Here is an 18,619-nt window from a genome sequence, read left to right as displayed (position 1 = left end):
CGTTTCATGTCCCTAGGTCCTTCCAGCTGGTCATAAATTAATAAAACGCAAATTATGATGGTTAATGACGAATAGGCCACGCCCACTTTCACCTATCAACATGGCACTCAAGATATGAGTTAATAGCCACCCCTAGAGCATGCATACCAAATTTGGTGAAATTCCATCCAATGGTCTTTGAGATACAGATGTGTGGCATTTATAGCGCCCCCTATAGGCTGAGCTCAAAATGCTTTGGTAGGCAGCTTCCAAGTCTCATTGTGGACCTACCCACCAAGTTTGGTGATGATAGGTCAAAGGGTGTGGGAGTTATGGCCAATCAATTCTAAGCTCCGCCCACAGCAAAGATTCATTGGTCCGTGGCGGCCATGTTTTTTGACCAATCTGGCTCATTTATAATAGAAATGTGTCTTGTCATCCCCCAAAGCCGTGTACCAAATTTGGTGTTGATGGAGTCAAAATTGTAAAAGTTTATGTCACTTTACTGTTTTTCAAATTATGCAAATTAGCAAAAAATCTAGTAAGACGGAGCTTAATGGTCCCAGAGGCTTTTTTGTAGAGCACATTGAGCTGGACCTGTGTGTCAAATTTCAAGTCAATCAGACTTATGGTGTGAGGGGCGTGGCCTCCCAAAAAAGTCATTTTTAAGCCTTAATTACAGCGCCGCCATGTGGCCGACTGGGCTCATATTTTAATAAAAGTTGATGCACATCATTTCCAATCATTGGGCAAAGTTTCAGGTTTCTGGCTCATTCCAGCTCACGGGAATTTGAGCTCAAGCAGCAGACAACAAAAAATAATAATAATAATAATAATAATAATAATAATAATAAACCAGTACAATCTTAGAAGGGTTCTACCCCTTCGGGGTTAGAACCCTAATAATAATAATAATAATAAACCGCTACAATCTTAGAAGGGTTCTACCCCTTCGGGGTTAGAACCCTAATAAATATAAATATATAAATAATAGCTATCTTTTCAAGTCTTAATGGACAAATAATATGAAATAATGTTCTAAATAATACCTCTTCTGTATTAGAAAATCCAACTTTGAACAAATGTTCCTCTCTAGGGCCAGTGTTTGGTTTGTCTGTTATGGGCTACTGTAGAAACATGGCAGTGCAACATGGCAATCTCTGAGGACGAGGACCTGCTATCTGTGAGATATTAAAGGCTCATTCTAAAAAATGCAAAAACATGACAGTTCTTACTTTCAGGTGAGTGTTCACAAAAATCATACTTATTATATTATATTATATTTTTTCCACAGTGGATCTTTGACTAGTTAAAAAAAAATAGTGAATCTATGAGCATGCAAATTTTGTTTATTCTTAAGTTTAGCCACTACAGGGTGTCTCTTACTTCACTAAAAAGTGCATCTGCACTGGAGGTTTCCACATTGCAAACTGGACCATGATTGGCTTTCAAACTGTTTGTGATGCCACAAAATTATACTTTTGTATGGGGTTTTTTTTTCAAGCCTGCTTTCATATATACAGCTTATTTGCGTTTTAGTTTCCAGTTCATTACAAAGAAAATTTTCCATCAGAGTTAATGGGAAAATAAATTAAGAAAAATATAAAAGATCTAAACAACCAATAAATTCACAGTATAATAATGATAGAGGAAAAAAAGGAAAAAATAATAATAGCTAAACAGTTGAAGAGATGTAGGTTAACTAATAACATAAAATAACTAATAAATTCTAATAGCTCATAACTGTACACATTTTTATACATTACATAACAGTATAGTTATGGTCTCCCATATTCTATAAGCCACCTTTTCTCAAACACATCTTCCCTATTCTTTATTTTGTGAGTCACTTTCTACATGAAATTAACTTCTTCAGCCATACTATTCTGTTTTATTAAATCTTGGGGATAGTTTTTTCCATCTTTGGAGATATGTTTCAGTGATGTGATTCTCAAGATTCTGAATAGGTATTTTTTATCTTGACTAAGAGTAGCTGCAAAATTATGTTTGTAGGTACACAATTTAAGACCATATGAATGTCAAAGGGTAAAACTTCCGACTAAATACCTAAAAGTATTAATTGTTAGAGTCGAGGGGGCTTTCAACTTGCACGCCTTTTGAGCCTCTAAGGCCTCCACACATTTCTAAACAGGTCTAAACTGTCCACACCTACGACGCAAAACGCACCATAGACACCTGATGGCATGTGATGCTGCATCCGCACCACATCCGCAGTCCCTAACAAGTCTGGTTTTGCTGGGAGGGTCTGTGTTGATAGCTAAATTAGCCCTCCGTGTCAGCCGGTAAAACTGGCTAAACTATGAATCTATAGCTACTTCCACTGGTAACACAAATATCACTTCAACACGCAACAATTGGTCTCTGATTCCGCCAGTGACAGTGTTAACGCGTGGCACAGAAGGAGTGGCTCTGAGCCGCCTCAGCTCTCCGGACCCAGAGGAACCCACTGGAACACGCCTGTCTAGTGTCACACACACAGCTGTCACAAGACAGTTGAAAAACCGAACAAAAGTTGACTTGAAGGCGCAGGAAATATTTATCCCACGGGAAACAACAAAGGTAAGAAATGTCTCTTCTGTCTGTCTGTTTGTGTGTGTGTGTGTGTGTGTGTGTGTGTGTGTGTGAGTGCGCGCGCGCGCGCGCTATGAAAAGAAATGCTGTGACTGTTTGACATATCGCGTTATAATTCTGGTTTCATCGTTTTTTTTCGTCATATTCTTGACAAATTGGCTATTATCCGCTATTTTTGAAGAATGGGAAGGGTTTCAAGTGGCTCAAGGGGTACAGTTTGGTGCATAAATGTAAGGTCTAGGATATACAGGGTGTCAGCCAGTAAGTTTGAGAACTAGTCATTCTATCAGCCAAAATATATTAAATAGTAGTCCCTACCAGAGATGGGCAAAAATACATCAAAATGTATTTTGATACAAAATACCCCTCAAATACATGTGTCAAAATAAAATACAAGTATTTTGTTTTTTTAAATACAGAAATACAGTTTTTTTCTTTTTTCTTTTTAGCAGCGACCCGCAGCTCTATAGGTCATTCTATCGGTAGGTTGGTCCACAAAGCTTTTCGTGAATAACTCAAAATTTGCATACTGCAACTAGAGACCATGAGTAACTATTTCAGAAAGAATGCCCACGATTCGTCCATAGGTGGCCCTATACTAACCAATTCAAATCTTTTTGTGAATAACTCAAAAAGAAGAAAGAAGAATCATGATTCATCCATTGATAGCGTGATAGTAGCAAATTTGGTCACAGCTACTGCAAATGTGTGCTTGTTTTCTCACAATTTGGTGTAGGCTACCCTAAAATATTATTTATTGATTCAGATTTAGATTCAGACAACTTTATTGATCCCACATGAGGCAATTCATTTGTAGCATACTCATCCCAAGCATCGACCACAACAACATACAATTTTCTATGTTATGCACAGTCCAGTAAAACAGACCACTAGGTCACTGAATGGCCCAAGTTTAAAAAAACAAATAGATAAAAATAAAAAAAAAATAAAAAAATCACACATCCCCGATAACCTGTTTCATCCTCAGTTATCAAACCAACAATCACTGTATCGTCAGCAAATTTAACATTGAAAACTTGAGATGAGTTCGCCCTGCATTCATTCGTATATAGAGTAAATAAGACTGGAGAAATGACACTCCATTGAGGAGCCCCAGTGTTGGTAGTAATAGGGCAGGACACTGCATTGTTTACTCGTACACATTGTGATCGATCAGTGAGGAAAGACTCCACCCATCTGATGATCCTGCTGTTCACCTCTAACTCTGACAGTCTTTCCATTAGAATATGCGGCCTTATGGTATTAAATGCGGATGAAAAGTCCATAAACATAGCACGGGCATATCGTTTTGGTTGGTCAAGATGGCAGTAGATTATATATAACACATACAAAAGAGCATCTTCTGTCCCTCTACCCCTTGTGTATGCAAATTGCAGTGGGTCAAGTTTGCTTTGCACCTCACTGAGGTAGATGGGTACATTGTGGTCAGGGATGGACACAGTCAGCAACAATACTCAGGGAGACTGTGGTGTTTAAATGATGTTTAGTTGGTACTTAGGGGCCCAAAGTGTGCCAAGAAAATATCCCCCACACCATAATACCACAACCAGCCTGAACCGTTGATACAAGGCAGGATGGATCCATGCTTTTATGTTCCATCCATCCATCCATCCATCCACTTTCATCCACACCCTCTCCCCAGCAACGCTTTCCAGCTCCTCCTGGGGGACCCCAAGGCGTTCCCAGGCCATGTGACATACGTAATCCCTCCAGAATACTCTAGCTCTGCCCTGGGGTCTCCTACCAGTGGGATGCGCCCAGGACACCTCCAACAGGAGGCACCCAGGAGGCATCCTGATCAGATGCCTACACCACCTCAAATGACCCCTTTTGACAGGAAGGATCAGCGGCTGTACTCCGAGCTCCAGATGTCCGAGCTTTTTACCCTATTTCTAAGGCTGAGCCCAGCCACCCGAAATCCGTTATTTCGTCTGCTTTGGCCAAGTGGCTTTCATGTTGTTTACACCAAATTCTGACCCTACCATCTGAATGTTGCAGCAGAAATTGAGACTCGTCAGACCAGGCAACATTTTCCAATCTTCTATTGTCCAGTTTTGGTGAGCCTGTGTGAATCACAGCCTCAGTTTCCTGTTCTTAGCTGACAGGAGTGGCGTCCAGTGTGGTCCTCTGCATACCTTGGTTGTAATGAGGTATTATTTGGGTTACTGTTGCCTTTCTATCATCTTGAACCAGTCTGGCCATTCTCCTCTGACCTCTGGCATCAACAAGGCATTTTCACCCAGAGGACTGCTGCTCACTGGATATTTTCTCTTTTTCAGACCATCCTCTGTAAACCCTAGAGATGGTTGTGTGTGAAAATCCCAGTAGATCAGCAGTTTCTGAAACACTCAGACAAGCCCGTCTGGCACCAACAACCATGTTCAAAGTCACTTAAATCACCTTTCTTCCCCAATCTGATGCTCAGTTTGAACTTCAGCAGGTCATCTTGACCATGTCTACATGCCTAGATGCACTGAGTTGCTGCCACATGATTGGCTGATTAGCTGTTTGCGTTAATGAGCAGTTGAACAGGGGTACCTAATAAAGTGGCTAGCGAGTGTATAGACAAACACAAAAGTACCACAAGACCCAGTAGCATTGTGCGGCAGTGTCTGTATCTGCAGAGACACTGCCCTCTTCCTGTTTTTAATTATTTTCTTAGTATTTTGGGATGTTTCTGCGTGTCAAGCTTTGGATAATGGTGTGTAGCCTCAGGCCATTAGCAGCACGAGGTTGGGACTCTATAAAAAAGTAGTGACCAGGTTACATTGTTCTCTCGATCTCTCTCCTCTGCCCTGTGGATGCGAGCTGCAGGTCTGTGTGTCACGATTAATTGAGAAAAAGTAAAAGGCACTGACTCATGGCTGTGCTTCAACTGTGTGAAAACCTGATGCCAGCAGACATGTCGGAAATGCACCTCAACGTCCGCTGGCTGGTCGGGAGCAGTTAAGTGGGCCATGAATGGTTGTTGCTCTCCCCTGTACCCTGCACAGCAAAACAAAACTCGACACAGCTGAAATTTGGCTCAACTCAAAAATGAGTCGTGCAGCTCAAAAAAGGTTTCAACTTATACACTGTATGCTCAGCTTGACAGATGTAGCAACTCAACAATCAGATAACACATCAACACAGTAGGAGCCATTAATTATGTCTTTGTATTTATGTCTGCTTATACTTGCCCAGCCTAAATCAAGTTAAATCAATAGGGCATGGCAACTGAGTTTAGTGTGGCAGAGGAAACGTATGTGAGGCAAAGGTGCATGAGTGAAGGGAGTTCACATGATTTTTATCACTCGCACAGCACACCAGAGAGCCAAGCCAGTTTTTATATCACCACGCAAGTGTTATTTGCAGTTTATAATAATTCAGTTCTAACATGAATTCTTAATTAAACAGGAACCTCACCCAACAGTAAATACTGTCTTAGCATCCATTTCAATTTAATTTAAAACAGGTTTTCACCCCAGCTGAGTGGCTCATGCAAATCAGGATAGTCACTATAATGTATGTGTTTCCTGTGTGAAGTTACAAAAAAAAAACAAAACTTCAAAGTAATGATGAAAAAGTGAGGTTTAAGCTCTGTTGAGGCTTAGCTGTCATTTAGACTTTCATCACAACCCAGTAAAAAAACGGAGGTTGCAGCAAATTGCTCAACTGGCAAAGTACTGCGATTTAAAGAAGCCTTGCCACATGTGCACACCTGTAAGGGGAAGCACCATACTTGCTCTGTTGTCTCATATGAGAAACAGAAAGATATGTAAATCATAATTCAATTCAATTTCAATTTTATTTATAAAGCCCAATATCACAAATCACAATTTGCCTCACAGGGCTTTACAGCATACGACATCCCTCTGTCCTTAAGACCCTCACAGCGGATAAGGAAAAACTCCCCAAAAAAAACCCCTTTAACGGGGAAAAAAAAACGGTAGAAACCTCAGGAAGAGCAACTGAGGAGGGATCCCTCTTCCAGGACGGACAGACGTGCAATAGATGTCGTACAGAACAGATCAGCATAATAAATTAACAGTAATCCATATGACACAATGAGAGAGAGAGAGAGAGAGAGAGAGAGAGATGCAGGTAATGACAGTAGCTTACAACAACATTAATGAAAGTAATAATATTATAGTTATAGTTCTGGCTACTGTGGTACAATATGTTGAAAGTATGTATTAATATCTGACAGTATACTTGTGTGACAATAGTCATATGTGTATAATAACAGTAGAAGTATGACTAATGACTAATGATGGCAGCAGCAGCAGGAGGCATCTGGCAGGACCACGGCAGCAGCACAACCACACACGTCACACTGTCCAGGCACCGCTGCGGTATGAGTTATTCTGAGAGACAGCGGAGCACAAAGGCTCCGGAGAAGAAGCCGAGTTAGTGACATCCAGAATGGCCGAGTTAGCAAGATGCAGTAATAGGATGAGAGTGAGAGAGAGAGAGAGAGAGAGAGAGAGAGAGAGAGAGAGAGAGAGCCCGGTGTATTATAGGGGGTCCTCCGGCAGACTAGGCCTAAGTCAGCCTAACTAGGGGCTGGTACAGGGCAAGCCTGAGCCAGCCCTAACTATAAGCTTTATCAAAGAGGAAAGTCTTAAGTCTAGTCTTAAATGTGGAGACGGTGTCTGCCTCCCGGACCGTAACAGGAAGATGATTCCACAGGAGAGGAGCCTGATAGCTGAAGGCTCTGGCTCCTGATCTGCTTTTGGAGACTTTAGGGACCACGAGTAACCCTGCGTTCTCAGAGCGCAGTGTTCTGGTGGGATAATATGGCACTATGAGCTCTCTAAGATATGACGGAGCTTGACCATTTAGAGCTTTATAAGTTAACAATAGGATTTTAAATTCAATTCTGGATTTTACAGGGAGCCAGTGCAGAGAAGCTAAAACAGGAGAAATATGATCTCGTTTCTTAGTTCCTGTTAGTACACGAGCTGCTGCATTCTGAATTAGCTGGAGAGTTTTTAAGGACTTACTAGAGCTACCTGATAATAGAGAGTTACAGTAATCCAGCCTTGAGGTAACAAAAGCGTGGACCAATTTTTCTGCATCTTTTCGGGTCAGGATAGGCCTAATTTTCGCAATATTACGCAGATGAAAAAATGCAGTCCGTGAGGTTTGCTTTAAATGAGAATTAAAAGACAAATCTTGATCAAATATTACTCCGAGGTTTCTTACGGTAGTGCTAGAGGCCAGAGCAATGCCATCTGGAGAAACTATGTCATCAGATAAAGAGTCTCTGAGTTGTTTGGGGCCAAGAACAATAACTTCAGTTTTGTCTGAATTTAACATCAGGAAATTGGTGCTCATCCAATTTTTTATGTCTTTAAGGCAGTTATGGAGTTTAGTTAATTGATTACTTTCTTCAGGCTTCATCGATAAATACAACTGTGTATCATCCGCATAACAATGGAAATTTATAGAGTGATTTCTAATGATGTTACCTAAAGGAAGCATATATAGAGTAAATAGGATTGGTCCGAGCACAGAACCTTGCGGAACTCCAAAACAAACTTTGGTACGTAAGGATGATTCATTACGAACGTCAACAAATTGAAAACGATCAGATAAATAAGATTTAAACCAGCTTAGTGCTGAACCTTTTAGGCCAATTAAGTGATCCAGTCTCTGCAGTAGAATTTGATGGTCAATTGTGTCAAACGCCGCACTAAGATCTAATAAAACAAGAACAGAGACGAGTCCTTTGTCTGAAGCAATCAGAAGGTCATTTGTAATTTTAACTAGTGCTGTCTCAGTGCTATGATGCACTCTAAATCCTGACTGAAATTCCTCAAATAAATTATTATCCTGGAGAAAATCACACAGCTGGTCTGCGACTACTTTCTCAAGGATCTTTGACATAAAGGGAAGATTAGATATTGGTCTATAGTTGGCTAACACCTCTGGATCCAGGGTGGGCTTTTTTAGGAGAGGTTTAATTACAGCTACCTTAAAAGACTGTGGTACATAGCCTGTTAATAGGGATATATTGATCATATCTAATATATGAGTATTAACTAAAGGAAAGACCTCCTTAAGTAGCCTAGTTGGGATGGGGTCTAAGAGACATGTTGATGATTTAGATGAAGAAATCACTGCGGTCAATTCTTGAAGAGAAATTGGGGAGAAGCAATCTAAATATATATTAGATTCTACAGCTGTGTTTGAGGTTAGATAGGTAGGCCTACCATCTGAGGGCAGGAGGTCATGAATTTTGCCTCTAATAGTTAGAATTTTGTCATTAAAAAAGCTCATAAAATCATTACTGCTAAGGGCTAAAGGAATACAAGGCTCAATAGAGCTTTGACTCTCAGTCAGCCTGGCTACAGTGCTGAAAAGAAACCTGGGGTTGTTCTTGTTTTCTTCTATTAATGCTGAGTAATAGTTTGCTCTGGCATTGCGGAGGCCCCTCTTATAAGTTTTGAGACTGTCTGTCCAGATTAAACGAGATTCTTCCAGTTTGGTTAATCGCCAATTCCTTTCAAATTTTCGCGATATTTGTTTTAACCTACGGGTTTGAGAGTTATACCAAGGAGCAAACTTTCTTTGCTTTGTTAACTTCTTTTTAAGAGGAGCTACAGAGTCGAGCGTTGTTCGCAGCGAGCCTACGGCGCTATCAACAAAATGATCAATTTGGGAGAGGTTAAAGTCGGCACGGGAAACCTCTGTTACTGAAGGTATTGGTATTGAATCTAACGACGAAGTAATCTTTTCCTTAAATTTTGTGACAGCACTATCTGATAAACATCTAGTATAGTAACTGTTGCTGAGTGGTGTGTAATCGAGTAAAAAGAAATCAAAAGTAATCAGATAATGATCTGATAGCAAGGGATTCTGTGGAAAGACTTTTAGGTTATCAATTTCAATTCCATACGTCAGAACTAGATCGAGGGTATGGTTAAAACAGTGAGTGGGTTCATGTACACCCTGACTGAAGCCAATGGAATCTAATAATGAGATAAACACGGTAGCCAGGGAGTCATTATCAACGTCGACATGAATGTTAAAATCGCCTACAATAATAACTTTATCTGATTTAAGAACTAAACTGGATAAAAACTCTGAGAATTCAGATACAAATTCAGAATACGGGCCAGGAGCACGGTACACTATAACAAATAAAAGTGGCTGCGAGGTTTTCCAGGTCGGATGTAAAAGACTAAGAACGAGGCTTTCAAATGAATTATAATCTAGTTTAGGTTTAGGGCTGATTAACAGACTAGAGTTAAAAATGGCTGCAACTCCCCCTCCTCGGCCGCTGCCTCGAGGAATGTGGGTATTATTATGACTGGGAGGAGTGGACTCATTTAGACTAACATATTCATCTTGACACAGCCAGGTTTCAGTGAGACTGAGTAAATCAATATGATTATCTGATATTAATTCGTTTACTAACACTGCTTTAGACGATAGAGACCTGATATTTAACAGTCCGCATTTAATTCTCCTGTTTTGTCTTTCTGTCACAGAAGAGGTTTTAATTTTTATGAGGTTGTTATGCACAACTCCTCTTTGTTTAATTTTAGATTTAAATAATTTAGGTGGTTGGGGGACAGACACCGTTTGTATAAAACTATGAAAACTATGGCTGGGTAACTGAACTAGAAGCTCAGAGAGGCGTTTAGGACTGCAACTCTCTGTCCTGGTCTCAACTCTGGGTTGTCAGGGATTTAAATTACTAATAAAATTTGCCAGGTTCCTAGAAATGAGAGCAGCTCCATCCAAAGTGGGGTGAATGCCGTCTCTCCTAATAAGACCAGGTTTTCCCCAGAAAGTTTGCCAATTATTAACAAAACCCACATCGTTTGCTGGACACCACCTGGACAGCCAGCGGTTAAATGATGACATACGGCTAAACATGTCATCACTGGTCAGATTTGGGAGGGGTCCAGAGAAAACTACGGAGTCCGACATCGTTTTTGCATATTCACACACCGAGGCAATATTAATTTTAGTGACCTCCGATTGGCGTAACCGGGTGTCATTGCCGCCGACGTGAATAACAATCTTACTGAATCTACGTTTAGCTTTAGCCAGCAGTTTTAAATTTGATTCAATGTCGCCCGCTCTGGCCCCAGGGATACATTTGACTATGGCCGCTGGTGTTGCTAACTTCACGTTCCTCAGAATAGAGCTGCCAATAACCAGAGTTTTATCCTCAGCGGGTGTGTCGCTGAGTGGGGAAAAGCGGTTGGAAACGTGAACAGGCTGGTGGTGAACCATAACAACTATATTTGAATGAATTGCAACACAGTAAATGATCACAGAAAGCAGGAAGGGACTGAGCAGAGGTGGAGCCGGCTGTCATTTGGTCAGCCCCACTCCGTACCAGATGGTGGCTGCATGTGCAGTTTAGAGCAGCACCATTTTTTGCCAACACTATTTATCAAGCAAAAGCCAGAGACTGTGTCATATAAAGTTGCTGTGAGCTGTAAATTCACCACTTCTGAGCAGAAGACAGAGGATTCTGAGCAACAAACTCCTCTTCTTCCAGGAAGCTGCCTCTGTCTCACTCTGACTCAGCCCTTGGTTTGGGTCCGTTGCTGCCTGTACAGGAGCAGCATGAAAGCAAGGAGCGCTCACCTGCAGCTGGGACCAAATCGTCCCCAGATGTACACCGTACAGGCGCACACTGTCAGACACAAAAAAAGACTCCTCAACTTGAAGAATTTCAGCTGACTGAAGGGTCTCTGACTGCTGATCCGAACCTGCTGACCTATCAATTTTTTTGTTTTAAAAAAATCACCGTTGGACAGTTAATCTCTACTTCCCCTGTCTGTGTTTACTGAACAATCTGACCTGTCAAAATGACGCACGAGGGAGTAGTAATACACAAGGGGTAACCAAAATGGACAACAACTGCAACTAAACCCAATTTAAAACTAACTAAACCTAAATCCCCCACATGACATGGCAGTCTAATGAGTTGGCTCCAGGATTTTAGAGTCCTCAGCTATGTCTTTTGCTCCACCAGGAAGGAACCCCCCACCTTGGTTTTACTTAACCATGTGTACTATTTTGACATCTCCTTTACTCTCCATTCCAGATGCGTGTCACCAAGAAGAAGTGTGTGATTTTGGTCACTGGGCTTCTGTCTTTTGCCCTGTTTTGTGCCTGGAGCCCTGGGACCAGCTCAGGCGTTGACATACGGCCAGGACAGAGGGGTCACATAGAAAAACTTCTCGAAGAGAAAATTCGAGACACCATCAGTGACTATCACGACATTGCCTACCATTTGAAGGATGATGTGGCACGGTGTGTTATTCTTCAACATGTCTAACTTCTGCTCTGAATTCTCATTTTTATCTATACCACCTCACTCAGTGCCATTTTTTTTACAGTCATCTGGCTCAAAATACATGTGTGTGTCTGGCTGATGAGGAGACCTTTCACCTGCCGTTAGCCAATCTACTATTTCCACATGTGTGGGCCCACAACGTTGACCTTGCGTTCTTAGAGTCCCATCCTGACCCAGAGGGCGTAAAGCATCACAGAGCTCAGGAGTACAGAAGTTTTCAGAGGAGGTAAAGTTCAAATGATGATACAATTGACTTTTAGTGAAAATCCCCTTGTTTACTCATGTAACTGTCTGCCTCACCACATAAAACTTTTGCCTTCAATGCAATGATTAACTACTTTACAGGATATGGACTTTCTCATGGATAACATAAATTTGGCAAGACCCTTTGAGTCATGCTGTGCAGTATCAGTTGACAGTTAACCTACCACACAGCTATCATTTCAATACACTGACATAACAGTCTATTTAAAGGCCTCACTCACTTTTTAGTTGTACACTGACATGTGCTTTGCTGTTGTTACTGTCCCTTATCCTAGTCTCCACCTGATTTGAATCTTTTGCCTGCGCACTTGCTGGTCTATATTTCTAAGTTAATCCACACTGAGAGGTTATTTGCAATGCTCTTTGCATAATAGGTATCCAGTGGATGCTGTGCATGGACTTAAGTAAACTGGTTGCTCTCAACTTTTAATCAGAGTTACAAAATTAAGTTAGACTAGTCCATACCCATTGGTAGCTTTGTCACCTTCTACCTATGCCACTCCTCAATGCCTATGTGCAGTTTCACATAGATTGACCACGTCAGTGAGTAGAAAAATGTGGGACAGACAGAATGACTGACTGACAGAATGACACACTGACAGTTTCCGTGATTATGTACAGCATACCATACCATGACTTAGTCATACCAAAAATTAGAATAAAAAAACAACAACATTTGGCCACAGGGGGAGCCACAGCGATCGGTCGCATTTTAGCCATTTTTAAGCATTTTTCTGTTGTTATAGCGCCACCCAGTTGCCAATTAGAGTTAAATTTCTCCAGTCACCTTGAGGCGTCCTGTTCTACATATCTACCAAGTTTAGTAAAAATCGATATGGCGGTTAGGCCTAGATAAGAAAGTAGCTCTCAAGCGCCCCCATTTTGTTTGATGGGGTCAATAATGGAGAGGTCCCCTCAGATTATGTGTGGTCATATGCCTACAAAGTTGTGTGGTGATCGGTGAAACCCTTGAGATGTTATACACCTTTATGTGATGAGCCATGCCCTCCGCAATATTCATTGCCTTATAGAAGCTCAGTGTTAGTAAGTTTTCCAACTTTTGCCAAGAAGGAACTTTAGATATTGGTCCCTAGATTATGTTCACCAAGTTTCATGCAGATCGATCAAACTTCCTAGGAAGAGATCGATTTGAAGTGTTTTTAAAAAAATTCAAAATGGCGGAAAATCTGTATAGCTGGAAGTTATGGGTTCTTGAAGCAAATTTGTTCCTCATGAGGAGAGGCATCTCTGTGCAAAGTTTCATGTCTCTATGACATACGGGGCATGAGATATGCCCATTCAAAGTTTGCAATTTCAATCAGGTGCTATAGCGCCCCCCTTTGGCCAATTGATGTAATATTGCTTCATTTGCATCCTCCCATGACCCTCTACCACTGTGCCAAATTTCACATGGATTGACCAAGTCAGTGAGGAGAAACACGTGGAACAGAGACACAGACAGACACGCCCACAGACAGAGTTTTCGTCATTATATAATACAATGAGTAGTCAAATGACATCTACTCAGCAAAATTTACTAAACAAAGCTTGTTTGTTGCCCAAGACCCCAACTCACAAGTGCCACGATGTAAACAAGCGTATGACTGGAAAACTGACAGTTAGTTAGACAAACACCATCACTTCCTTCAAAACCTAAAGGTATTCAGGTTTCAGTTTCTTTATTATCATATGCACAACAATTAAACCACAGAAATTGGCATGTGTACGTAGGTTATTTAAACACAGGTAAACCTGCTAAGAAATAGGCTATAGACTCCTGTACCATTGCCAGTAGACCAGAGCTGTGCACAAGTGTCTGAAGCAAACAAGCATGCCTTGGTGCCTTGGTGTGTGACATTAGACATCACGGTCAGTAAACAGTAGAAAGCAGCATTGATGTATGTGAAAACCTTATAGTGCTTACCAGTGCTGAATTTGTACGTACTGGAACGCGTACCAGGATCTTTTCAGAAAAGGCCCTGGTGCGTTCCGGAACTAATTTGCATGGGTCTAGAACTTTTCGCATCTAAAAACTACATACAGTATTGGCTGACGACACTAGTGTTGCAGGGTATACTGGTAATGGTAGACCGCGGTACTAAAACTCCACAGTAGCCTACATATGATAGTTCAAAGTCCAATCGCAAGACGGTGAGTGTCCATGCGCCGTTATTGACCAGCGCGCGCCGGCCACCTGGCACTCAATATGCTGCTGTAGTGGTTTGTTTTCCAGGCATGTGAGTATCTTTGAGCAGTGAAAGTTATTATTTATTTATTTTTACTTGTCAGCAATGATTTGTTTTCCACAGAGCTCTACGTGCAAGCATTTTACTCGCATTTGCGACTAAAAATATTTTTGTGCGCGCAAATTAAATCATTCAGCTTGCTGTGTGAGTACAGATTTCAGCAGCAGAAAGGAAAATCAAATCCTGCCGGTTGTGGGTTGAACGGGGGTCACAGACAGGATACGGTGGTCAAATACGGCGGAGGCTCATAGTGCTCCGTGCCGCAACATAACAGCTTACCGGTGAGTCCGACTCCAGGTCCAGTAATTTCCTCTTGTTGGTGTCATGACTGCCCAGTAGTACCTGGACAACTGAGCCATGGCGGCACACAGGTATGTGATGTGTCAGAGGAGAAACGAGCCGTTCACATTTCTCTCTGTGGCAGGTAATGGTCCACAAACCTCACCGCACTTTAGGGACTGTTCTTTACTTGTCAGGGGAGGAGGGTGGCTGGTTGATTGTTATTTTATTTATTTATTTTATTTTGATCCCCCCTATGTTAATCACTTATTGATGCTGTTTTTGAAGTATGAATAAGTCAATAAGTAATTTATTCTATTGAAATATCATTGATGTATTATAGAAAAGTGATTTATCTTTTTATAAATGACAAAAGGCACATCTGCCTCATTTTTGCCGTGGTATCCTGATACTATTCAGAACCATGATACTTTCACTGGTAGCTATCGTACCGTGGGTCCCAATTTTGGTACGGTGACAACACTAGATGTCACAACCATTCCATTCGGAATCGCGCAGTGAGGCGGCTCGGGTGCCGCTTAAAAAAGTGTTCCTCCACTTTTGGAAGTGGGGGAACACTGCTGTCTCAGAGGCCCAAAGTGTTCCCCTACTTCTAATTTTACAAATTAAGCACTGGTGCTTACTACTTTTTATATATCTCTTTCATATTTAGTCTCTCTTTCAAACATCAAACTAAGACAGACAGTATTTTGTTGTGGCATGTTACTGCATCACAGGGCTAAAATTAGCAAGTTCACCCATGTGATATGTTTCTATCAATGCCGTGGGTGTGAATGCCAGTTGTAACCTCTCTGATTAAATAAGCCAGATGTTAGCAGTTTTTTGTGCAGTGGAAAAAGGGGCTTTACAGAGAAGCTGTCATCTAATCATGGACCTGAGACGTCTACCAACAATGCTGATAAAATATGTATGAAAAGGACATTACTAGAGTTAAAAAAAAATGAGGGAGAGAGAGAGAATGTATGTGCCTCTCCAACAGAGTCCGCCATGTTGTATTACAGTGGCCCAGAATGGACATATCAAGCACTGGCTCTAGATGGAACCATTCTCGTTCTCGAGCCGGCCACTGTAGTTCTCCTACACACTTGGCACACCAGAGAAGCTTCAGCTCTGCCACCTCACCACTACATGCTACTAAATCTTACACTGTAGACCTTTAAAATATTGGGATAAAATGTAACATAAATAAAATATAAAAGAAAGTAACAGAAATTTGCTATAGACAGTAATTGCAAATGAATAACCTAACTGTAAAAAGGAATACAGATCAGTGACAGTGTCAAGTGATGAGTTCAGGGACTCATGAGTTCAGTCGTTTTTGGGCCTGCGCAATGAGAGAACTAACAAAAGCAGGAAATCTTCACATTTCAGAGCTTATTCTCATACAGGTCATAGAAAATCTCACAGTACAAATTAAGGGTAACAAGATTTCATCAATTCAACATATGAGCTACTTGATACTGATTTTAATGCAGTACCTCTAGATCACTAATAAAGTGAGAGATCCTGACATAAATTAGGTACTCAAAGTAAATAAATAGGTGTTTATTTCACAGTGACGAAGCAATGCAGGTACTTTTCTCTCCATGTTCTGTATGTAAAGGTCGTACAATCCTGCAGATGTGCTTATCGTTGCTGAGGCCAACAGTCCTCTTCAGTATCCTACCCAGGGTGTGGAGGTGCGACCCCTCAAAACGATCATCATTCCTGGTAACAGCATATCTACCATGACACTACACATGATATCAGAGCTGAAACAAAACATCTTTACCTGCTTTGCATTTAAGTGTGTTGGTCACCATCATCGCATCTTGATGCCCTCAGTAACAACTGCTTTCTTTCCATAGGTTTGGGTCTTAAAGAAAAAACAGGATCAAACCATATGGTAATTTCTTCAGTTTGTCGTTTTGATTGTGGTTAACGTACCCACTTTTGTATAAATGTTAAATGTTGTGTTTATTTTTTCCCCAAAACCATGTGATTATTGCAACAGGTGCATTTGACAGCAATCCTGGGGACTTTTGATGTTGCTGCCACAGTGGACAAGGTCTCTGTTAAAGGAGCAGGGGAGAAGCACATGACGCTGTCGAGTCCCAGTCTCTCCGCTTTAAACGGGCAGCTGCAGTTTGTCACTTATACAAACACTGTTTTCCATCCAAAGACAGCAGACACAGGTAAAGTCATTACATGGATACTATCTCAATACGAAAAGTAAAATGTCATGTTTACCTATTAAGCCTTGGGTTCAGTGGTAATACACAACAAATTGGACCAATAAGCAATTTATTGAAGTGGAAACAGATCATTTTTCAACTTTATCTCAATAGAATTTCAAGAGGTATTATTGTTGGCATCACTTTCTGTTTTCATCAGAGCCCGGAAAACCACAGTTCCCTTGATTGTTCCAGCATCCGCCATTTCTGGTACAGGGGATGGGATTGTAACCGCAAAGAACTTACAGTAATACTACTCTATGGTTACTTGGAATAGCAACCAAGAGCTACCAGGGAAAACAAAGGTGCTATCGTCTTTCTGTTTTGGTTGCTCAGTGGTCACACTTTCTTTAAGCAGTGAATCCGCCCGTCCTAAGCTTCTTCATTTTCAGATCCTGCGGCAGACAGCATTAAAAGCAAAGCTTACAGGAAACCAATGTAAATGGTAATGTTATCATTCTTCTATAGCCACGTCATAGTGCAATAAACATTTATTTTTTTATAATAAGCTAAAACAGAAGAACATTGTCTGCTTCCACTTCAACAGACATTATGGTAATGGGTTAAAGGGGACATATTATGCTTGTGTTCATTTTCTGTCATTTATATCGTTGCAACATTGGATGTTGAAATGTTTGTATAAGTAATCCCTATCAGCAAACATCTCAAACCACTCTGAACACTTTGCTTACAATAGCGTTTGTTTTTTACTTTGGCTACAAGATGACATCAGATTGTGGTTCATGTATGTGGCTGTCTGCTGTAAGAATCTTGCTGCAAATGTTTGTAGAAGCTAACTTGTAAACTTCCTGCTGGAACATGTCTAAATTTTTCAAAAAGTTCCTCTTTACTTTGTTACAGTTATTACCCCGTTGCAGTGCTGGTGTTAGATGCAGAAAACCCAAAAACACTGACCAATCAGAGCAGACTGGGCTTTTTTGGTAGGGTGGCTTAAAGAGACAGGTGGTAAGACAGAGTGTTTCAGACAGAGGGTGAATACAAGTGTTCCAGTACAGATAGTGTGAGGAAAATAAAGTGTTAAAGTATGTAAACATATTCTACTAGAAACCCAAAATACAACCAGAATATGAGCGTAGGTCCCCTTTAAGGAAGCATTAAGCAATACAGGGATATTTTAATTTGTGAAATATTCTACATGCAGATACAGTCTATTATGTCTATTAGTTGGTTAGTATATATCAATCAATCAATTTTATTTATAAAGCCCAATATCACAAATCACAATTTGCCTGACAGGGCTTTACAGCATACGACATCCCTCTGTCCTCTCCCCCCAAAAAAACCCTTTAACGGGGAAAAAAAACAGTAGAAACCTCAGGAAGAGCAACTGAGGAGGAATCCCTCTTCCAGGACGGACAGACAAGCAATAGATGTCGTACAGAACAGATCAGCATAATAAATTAACAGTAAACCGTATGACACAATGAGACAGAGAGAGAGAGAGAGAGAGACAGAGAGACAGAGACAGAGAGAGATGCAGGACAGACGGTAATGACAGTAGCTTACAACAACATTAATGAAAGTAATAATATTATAATTAATAATAATATATTAATATCTGATAGTATACATGTGTGACAATAATCATATGTGTATAATAACAGTAGAAGTATGACTAATGACTAATGATAGCAGCAGCAGCAGGAGGCATTTGGCAGGACCACAGCAGCAGCACA

The 18,619-nt window shown here is 40.9% G+C and overlaps 1 protein-coding gene across 1 annotated transcript in view; it reads left to right on the top strand.

Moving 5' to 3' along the window:
* Positions 1–2,233: 2,233 nt before the first annotated feature.
* The window catches only part of b4galnt1a (beta-1,4-N-acetyl-galactosaminyl transferase 1a), a 28,234-nt gene continuing 11,848 nt past the window's right edge, over positions 2,234–18,619 (top strand). The window contains exons 1-6 of the mRNA XM_033630185.2: positions 2,234–2,559; positions 11,648–11,856; positions 11,943–12,125; positions 16,313–16,419; positions 16,557–16,594; positions 16,703–16,883. Coding sequence (XP_033486076.2) covers positions 11,648–11,856; positions 11,943–12,125; positions 16,313–16,419; positions 16,557–16,594; positions 16,703–16,883 — 718 coding nt within the window. The 5' untranslated portion in view covers positions 2,234–2,559. The remainder of the gene's footprint in view (positions 2,560–11,647; positions 11,857–11,942; positions 12,126–16,312; positions 16,420–16,556; positions 16,595–16,702; positions 16,884–18,619) is intronic.

The sequence above is a fragment of the Epinephelus lanceolatus genome, chromosome 8 (genome assembly GCF_041903045.1).
Source record: "Epinephelus lanceolatus isolate andai-2023 chromosome 8, ASM4190304v1, whole genome shotgun sequence".
Classification (NCBI taxonomy): Eukaryota; Metazoa; Chordata; class Actinopteri; order Perciformes; family Serranidae; genus Epinephelus; species Epinephelus lanceolatus.
This window is presented reverse-complemented; position numbering and strand designations above follow the sequence as displayed.